General features: G+C 31.7%; 1 protein-coding gene across 1 annotated transcript; it reads right to left on the minus strand.

Annotated features, from left to right (window-relative positions):
• Positions 1-2,827: 2,827 nt before the first annotated feature.
• Positions 2,828-5,457, minus strand: LOC134253023 (glycine receptor subunit alpha-2-like). The gene is made up of 4 exons (XM_062735546.1): positions 5,352-5,457; positions 4,296-4,363; positions 3,957-4,183; positions 2,828-2,966 (listed from the first exon to the last, which is right to left on the minus strand). Exons 1-4 carry the CDS (start codon positions 5,455-5,457, stop codon positions 2,873-2,875), a joined length of 495 nt encoding a protein of 164 aa, XP_062591530.1. The 3' UTR covers positions 2,828-2,872.
• Positions 5,458-9,163: the final 3,706 nt, after the last annotated feature.

Consider the following 9,163-nt stretch of genomic DNA (forward strand, 5'->3'; position numbering starts at 1 on the left):
GCTATATGCATCTGCAAAATATCAAAAAATTATTATCATATTCACATTGAAAATTGACATAGAACGAAACGCTTTTATGGTTAAACGTGGATGTAACACTGTATAATGCAATTTTAATGGGTGTCTCTCAAGTAACATTATTCATTTTACCCAGGGTCTATTGCTGAGAGTGCATGTAATATCAGAAATCTTCATTCTATTTATCCCTCGATATTTGCAGGTCTAGCGACTCTTATAATGATTTTCTATGATCTCTACTATCTTAGTGACCAACATTCTCTCAAAAGCCATTAATAGCATCAGACAGCAATTTCATGGTCATTTTTATTGGACCACAAAGGATATCCACATATAAACTTGGCGTATCGCTCCGCTCAGAATCCATTCAGGAGTTACCGCACCGAGGGTTACACCGAGAACGTATTTCATTCAAACCACAAACGCAAATATAATCCAGAAAATAATTTGGTTTATGGAGGACAACAGATCCTTTCTCCCAGTCGCCATAAATTTACAGTAACGTTTTTCCCCTAGGATTTTTTTAGCGTTGCCTAATCGAATAGAAAACATGGTTGGTGTCAATAAACAATAAACCTTGTTCTATATTTTTTGTTATCTCGATCTTTTAGAAAATCAATTTTTTACCATATACACTGCATTACATAAACATAGAAAATCAGAGATTACAGAGCTCACCTCAACGAATGTTGTCTTTAAATAAGGCAAAGTCACACAATTAACCAACAAAAAGTGTACATCCAAAAATGCAAAATTTATGCAATTTTGATCTGATATTTTGGAATAGACCTATATATTAAAAACTTCAAACTAGTTCTTCATCATGAAAACATAATTAAAATCCAGCATCTGAAGCAAGTCTGTGAGTTTTCATCCCTTGATGCATCATTTGTGCAAGTTTGGTTTATATAAGCCTTATAGTTTCTTGGTAATAGACCTGCACCCATACCTTTTACCAGGTCCATTATGTGGAAAAATGTATATATGTTGAATTCAGCATCTGAAGCAAGTCCATTGGTGTGCATCCTAAGATGTATCATCCATGCAAGTTTGCTCAATATAGGTCTCGTACTTACTTGGAAATGAAACCTGTCTAAAAAACTTATCCAGAAAAGGTAGGTCAGATTCAGCATCCGAAACCAGCCTGGTAGAATGCACCCTTAGAGGTATAATCCATGCAAGTTTGGTTATTAAAGAGCTCAAAATTACTTGGAAATGAATCCTGCACCAAAAACTTTAACCTGTAAACTCATCCGCAAAATGTAGGTCATATTCAGCATCGAAGCAAGTCTGGTAGTATGCATCCTAAGATGTATCATCCATGCAAGAGTTTAGTCATTATAGGGCTCATAGTAACTTGGAAATGAAAACTGTACTAAAAACTTTAACCTGTTCATTCTATTGGAAAATGTAGGTCAGATTCAGCATCCGAAGCAAGTTCGGTAGTGTGCATCTTAAGATGTATCATCCATGCAAGTTTAGTCATTATATTGCTCATAGTTACTTGGAAATGAGACCTGCACCAAAAACATTAACCTGTTCATTCATGCGTAAAATGTAGGTCAGATTCAGCATCCGAAACAATCTTGGTAGTGTGCATCCTTAGATGTATCATCCATGCAAGTTTGGTCAACATAGGGCTTGTAGTTACTCGGAAATGAGACCTACACCAAAAACTGCACCAAAAATATTACCTGCTCCAAAAAACATTAACCTGGTCATTGCTTTGCTGAAATTGCAGCATCTGAAACTTTGACTTGTACAATTAAACACACTAGAAACATCTTCCATGCATGTCTAATCAATATAGGACATAGAAGTACCTAAAACGAAACCTGCTCCAAAAAACGTATTCTGAACATGGGACGCCGACACCGACGGTATTACATAAGCTCCCCTAACTTCGTTGAGGTGAGCTAAAAATACAATGCTTTACTTTAGCGAAATTTACAAATATAATTGATGGCATACAGTTTCAGTTTCATAACTTGAATGTATCATTGAAACTGTTATATTGTAACAGCGTCGTTAGTATACCTGAACACTCGATTGTAATGAAACTATGATCTGTCTACTTATCTATGTATTTTCATAATCTAAGTTCTTTATAACAGGTGCGCCATTTTTCATAAACACTCCAGTGTATTTGTTCTTTGTCGTCCTTTTTTTTATTCTTTGTCTTTTTAAATCCTTTATATTACGCATCCAACAACGCAAGAATCTTGAGTCCACTCCAAGCCATGGAACCCCTGACAAACTTCATTTGAAACATCAGAGATAAATTACATACCAAGATCGTTTTATCTCTTGACCAATCAGTGTAAACCTCCCCATGAATATTTTGACAATCTGCCTGTAGCACGTGTTTGATGTGTCATCTGCTTAATACCTGTATCATTTTCATGACAATATTAAGAATTCGAATGATTGGAGCTTCTCAATGCACGATTCTGGACCAAAAAAAAAGTATTAAACGAAGTTTAACATTAGTTCAGGCCTGAAAAAAAGAACTGTTTGTCAAGGGATCTACGGTCACAAATAGACTCAGGACGCCTGATGTAAGGATGTCCTTTACAGGTATCTGATAAAGATTTTTCACATCTAAATATAAAACTTTTTATATAGCGGATTAACAAAGAAAGAGAAAAAACTGTTTGAATACAAACATTATGACCAGAGAAGACAAATATAGAAATAAAATCCTTTACTTTTTTCCTCAGTGACAAAAATCAATTGCTTAAGCAGTGGTCATCAATCTAACGGTTTCCTCCATGACGATCAACCCTTCTAAGGTGACTATTTAATTGTGCGCTATATCACCCTCCGGAATTTCCTCTATGAAGCCTTTTCCCAATCAATACTTACAGCTTTCCAAAAAAATTGTGCATTCCTGGTCATCAAGTGGGAAGTTGTGAAGTTTCATGGTACAAGTCAGCGTCATTGACAACCTGGTGAAAGAAAAATGATGTTGGTAATTTAATCACAGAGAACGCAAATTTGGCCCGTTTTTCCTTATGCTTTAGTTAATTTAATTTCTTAATGACAATTGTGTTCCCGAATAGTTTTCAAAAAAAAAAAAAACACAAAATGGCATATAAGTTTGAGTGAAATGTTTTTTTTTTGGTGAAAATTGTTTAGAAATTTTCGAATAAATCATAAATTTTTAAAGAGGACATTTTATTTTTGAAAAGCGTTTTTACTGATTTAGAATGAGTGTATGATGTTATATGTGCTTACAATCGAATAAACCAAATAAGAAAAAAAAAATCAAACATGAATATCAAGTGTCAAGCTCTGGTGAAGACTTTCCATGCCTTGTTACTCGATCAGAAGTTTGTCATCCAAATCGCCATAATGGAGCATAATTCGTACAAAAGATCAAGTATTCAAGGTCTATGTCATAAATCACATTTTATGTTTCGCCCATTCTTGGCTCATATTCAACACTTTTAGCATTCTTAGTTTTACGTTAATGTACCAAAATCAAACAGAAACCCATATCTTCTCGATGTCAAGGAACCTGAGTCCAGACGTAGTTGTGGGACCCCTATCAGCCTACATTTGGGTTATTCACTGGCTTGATTTTTTTCTCTTGTAATGAAACGCCAATGAAATATAGGGCTTTCACACGATGCCATTAAAAGAAAGAATTTGACTCAAGTTTTTTTTTTTTTTTATACCAAAAGGCTTATTGGGGTTGGTCAAATGATAAGAATTACAATCAACATTTGAAATTTTCTCGAAGAGCATTTAAATAACGAATGAAATTGGCATTGTTATCTTGGAATTCCTGAGATACATGTATATGATGTTTTTTTTCATTATTTTTTAAATTATACTTAAACATTTATTATCCTGTCTCGTCAGAAACATAACTAAGGATGGGCAAATGCAATAAATTCTGATTTGGTGCTTGCACCCTACACTTCAATACTCACCTGATACTATAGAAAACTGTCCCATTCTGATAGATATGGAGTAATTTGTTGTTAACTGTAACTGTATGGAATGTGGCTTGTTTCTCGTTTGGGAAGTACGTATCAGGAACCCAAACATTCTCTATCATTTTCTGGTCGAGTTCCAGACTTGAAAAATTACTGTACTTTGTGAAATTAAGGCGTGGATCCACCCAGGTTTGGTAAAGAAATAAATTGAGAGAGAAATCCTGGGTACATACAAATAGAAAAAATTGAATAAACAGAAGATTTATATGACAAGATAAGAGATGTCATATATTATTAATATATACATGCAGAAAGTGATGTAGATCATCTCACCATTGATATTTCATTGATAGAATCGATACTAATGATAGACAACTTCAGCGTTACGTTGGTTGCTCTATCTGCAACAGAGAAGCAAAGGTCTCATAAAAGTTACATGTATTTTATCCATGCCTTTAAGGTAGAATTATTCTAATTATCAGTTTTGCTAACGATTTTTGTTCACTTTTTGACGTTTCTGACATTTTTGCTCATTTCATTAAAATATTTTTTGGGTAATCCTTTGTAACATGTCAAATATTTAAGTTTGGTTCAAAATAAAAGATCACATTTCCTATAAAAACAATATGAATAAGTTTTATGATACACAATGGTTATATCAAGACCAATCTTTATTTTACACTCAATGGCAAATTCTACAATACATAAAATATAGGTGAAAGACTCGCGTTTTACTGCCATTGCATTATGCAGTAGTCACTCGTGATATTTACTTAGGAAATACACAGCAAAATAAAAAAGTAAGAAATCAAACGCTTTCAAACATTTTAATACATGTATATATAATAATTCTACCAATGAAAAATCTTATACTAAACGATAAATTGTATTACATTAATTTGAAACCGAGAATGTAAATTAACTCCACAAATTTGAGAATTTATTGTGTAATCATGGATTGAATTTCAAGAACATCAGTAAAATCAACACTACTGGATTGTCATTTCTGTATCTTTTTTTTTTTTTATAAAAGTATCTTAGATATTCATTTAGAAAAAGAATGGTCTTATCTTGGTTTTAAGGAAATTAACAACTGTTTAATAAATATGACATCAATTTTTAATAATATAGACTTGAATCGATCGATAATGAAATGAAATTGATGTAAAACTTTGAAGTTAAGAGCATATTCATCGAATGATGCATAATATATATCCGTAGACTGTTGATTTTAAATTAGTTTCATCGCAAATAAACGATCTCTCAATGACATTTAATTCAATTCCAGAGACATACACATATTGTCAATTTTATACAAAACAAAACAGAAACCCAATTATTAATCATATTTGAACTATCCTTTCATTGGGTTGTTTACATTTCACCTACCTTCTTCATAATTAGGCGCTATTCTGTTGTCATAGGTATTGTTATCAAGCAACTTCTGCAATACATCACGCCTAAAATCAAATATATTGATACGATTATTATGCATTGTCTGAAATTTCTTTTTTAAAAGTATGATTAAAATGTACAAGTTATACTTTTGATATTATTTATCATATGAAATGTATTAACATATCCTGAGAGATTTTCAGTAACAATTATCATTGCGATAAATGCGTGGAAGGAGGAGGTTATTATCAGATGTAATTGCGACACCTGTTTATTATTTGTTGTTTTGTCTATGCCATATCAATTATGCAGAAATTGAACATTAACATGCATTGAACCAGAGGATACTGCATTCGATATGCATGAAAGACACTCTTTGGGACAAAAACACGCCAGCTTAGCTCTGCAGGCGAACGATAAAAATCGTTTGCGTATTTTTTTTCGATCTCGAGGGAGCTAGGAGGTTTGTTTTTAAGGCAATACTGAAATGATATCTGAAAAGATATAATTAAAAAAATGCAACTGTCTGATATCCTGAGAGTTCATATGCTATTACTACAATTATTAGAATACCTTATCTAAAATCAAATTTTAAAAGCCGACCATATTTTGCACCTAATAAATGAAAAATCTGATATTTTTGATCATGGAAGCATTTTGAAGATGTTATCAAATAAAAATACTCCACCAAAGGAATTTACAAAAATATGATTGAATTTTACATTGAAGTCTATGGGCAGCACATGTTTTTAGAAGATATTGTTTAATTAATTTGAATTTCAAACAAATCTCTTGGTGAAAATATGAAGAAACCCCCTCTTTATTAAACTATGGAATAAATTTCATTTTGTACCGCAGAAGTTTTGAGAAATTGAAAATTTTCTTTTTTAAATCAAGGGCAGATAACTCTTTAAAAACTTTTAACATGCAAAATGACTGTCTCCTTATATGTAAACAGTCTTGTGAATTTGATTTATTTCATTTTTATCGTTACCTAGCACTGCATTTTTAAATAGTTAAAAATTATATAAAATTGTTCAAAATCCCTTCATTATACATGGAATACCTTCAAATAAAACATTATAAACCTTATACTAGGCGTTTGGCACGTTAGGTGTTTGTATAATAAACCCACCATGTTTACCATGGTAATTGTCCTGAGTATCAGATAAAGTCTCAGTTTGAATCCCTTTGCTTGTGTATGATGACATCTCAAACAAACATAATAATCGTAATAAATATTAAAATAATACAACAAGTAATCAAGTAACAAAAACAAGTAACAAAAAAAGGTCGATCTAAAACCCCCACAAACAACGCACAACTGTAAAGAGGGCAAAAAACATAGACACTTGAATATTCCAAGGATCAGGTACATATAGGAGTAGTAATCAAAATGTCGACTAGCTGGAGCCTACGTATGGATCAGATAGACAGAGTATACAATAGTCAAACCTAGTATTAACCAAGGGCCCAAGAATGTTAACGAAATTTTTGCTTTAACTGTTTGCGATTGTTGAAATCTTAGTAACATAAAGGTTTATAAAGAATTGACCTTGCATGAAGCATGCTCTTTAAATTAAGTTTGGATAAGCTGCAAACAGCTCATCTAACTTTAAAGTTAGAAATTGGCCATTTGGATTTCATTGATATATATCGAATTGATATACGAATGGAAGTAACAATTGTAAAATATACTTGAATGTCGAGATGAAGGCCACGATAAACAATATACAATCAATTAATCTACTTTTCTAACTTGTAAAAGATTTCATATCAATTCTGCCTTTAAAAAAGATAAAAATCTAGACGGTAACAAAGACACACAAAAGTGTCCACTGAAACTCAAACAGATAAATGGAAGACCTGGCCGCCAAAGACTACATGTACCTGCAGATCGGTTTACTTTCACCGTCACAGTACTTTTCCTAGTATGTAGAATAAGAGTGATTGTTAACAAAGTCCATTTGTTAATTTGTTTTATTTCCAAGTTTTTCTTTATTAATTACAGTTACATGTACAATGATGAACTTTAAAATAAAAAGTAGATAATTATCACCATAAGTTATAGTTTTTGTAGTCTTTCCAATCCTTTTAAGATAAGGATAGATGGTTCATCTTTTAAAACCATTTTTATTCATTTACTCATGAGCATCTATCAGCCACACTCATGCTGAATTATAATTAAGCTAAGCTCTCTATTTTTTTGTAATTTATGGTCTCTTATATTAAGTTTCAGGCCCGAAGGTGGGATTAACTTAGTCATATATATCCTATCCTTTACTTGTGGATATAAAGCAGGCTGATTCGTTTGTATGATGATAATAAATAGCTAGTACCATACCAAAGAAATCTTATTTTTTGCTTTAGGGTCAGGTCCCATGGTAGGACTAACTTGGTCAAATATTGAAATTTATCTTTGTTCTTCCTCTGATGTCTATGACACAAACTTAATGCTCCATGATAACAACGCTGATTACAGAGTTTGCATCAATAAAAAAGTGTTTATAGCCTGGCATTCATTATTTAAATTTTTCCCTTTAAAGAATGTACATTTTTACAGATGTAAAAGTTCAACTATAAATGTATTTTAAAAGGATTTGTCCTCTTTGATTTGTCAATTTTGTCTGACGTGCTTAATGTAATTCTAGCTATGATACTGTACATACATGCACACTTCTATGAAATTGAGACCTTTCAAACAAACCAGTGTGGACTCAAAATCTATTTAATTATCAGGATTTGACCTCTATAAATACATTTTATCTAGTTTCCTCGTAGATGAAACTCTAAACTTGAGCTTTCCACTCGTAAACTACAAAAGAGAGTATAAATAGAAGAATTTACAAATTAGAAGTATATGACCGGTTTGAATTAAGAACTCCTCGACAGTTGAGATGCAACGCAACCTCCCGTACAGAAGGTTTGTAACTGGCATATGGTAAAAGATCATGATTAAAGATCTAGTTTACATAATGAAAATTGTGAAATACACCACTAGAAAGAACTCTCAGTTTCAGTTTAAACTATATTTTTTAAAATATTATAAAATAAAAGGCAACATATGCTAATAGGAAAAATTGATGTTCAGCTTACCAATGCGCTGTAAATTATTTTAGTTTCACAAAAAAGGAGTATGAAATCATTTTCAATCCACCAGTTAGAATATATTAACCTGGACTGAAGCTGAATTAAAATATTTTTCATTCCTTGTATTTAAAGTGAGTGCCTAATGCTTTTTGACGAAATTAAAGATAAACTGTGTAATCCATTGACGTTTACATAAACGAATGAATATTTCAATAAATCCCATGTCAGCATATCCTTTTGAAATGAAGGAAATGATTTTTTTAATGTAATCGTGGCCTAATGCTGCAAAGAAAAAAACTAATAATCAATGAAATGCAGATATTGCATAATGCCAAAATATCTGAGTGAAAATGGAATGAAAGCGTCTGTTCATTATTAAAAATAAAAAAAAAAACAACCTTAGCTTGTCATACAAGTATTGCTCTAGGTTAAAAAATGATTGTGAGCAGGGGAAATACTAAATTACCTTATATTATTTTATGATCATATATTAGCTCCTTAACCCAAGTAAGAAACGCCTGATAAATTTAAATATATTTGAAAATGTAAATCATTATAATGAGAAAATGAAATGAACAACAATATAAATACTAAATAGATTAAAAATCTAAAATTAATTTCAGAAGACCGTAGCATTAAAATGTCGGTTTTGACGAATTAACTTATTAAATATTTCATCAGTAATTGCTTTTGTCTTTTATATTTTCCAAACATTT

The sequence above is a fragment of the Saccostrea cucullata genome, unplaced genomic scaffold (genome assembly GCF_032062105.1).
Source record: "Saccostrea cucullata isolate Sc308-1 unplaced genomic scaffold, CSIRO_AGI_Scuc_v1 ctg19176, whole genome shotgun sequence".
NCBI classification, from domain to species: Eukaryota; Metazoa; Mollusca; class Bivalvia; order Ostreida; family Ostreidae; genus Saccostrea; species Saccostrea cuccullata.

Coding starts and splice junctions, on each gene's coding strand:
- LOC134253023 (XM_062735546.1), bottom strand. CDS start 5,457: ATGCATAATAATCGTATCAATATATTTGATTTTAGGCGTGATGTATTG. Junction 4,184..4,295: donor CTATCAATGAAATATCAATG/GTGAGATGATCT, acceptor GTATGTACCCAG/GATTTCTCTCTCAATTTATT. Junction 2,967..3,956: donor ACAGTTTTCTATAGTATCAG/GTGAGTATTGAA, acceptor TTCTTTCACCAG/GTTGTCAATGACGCTGACTT.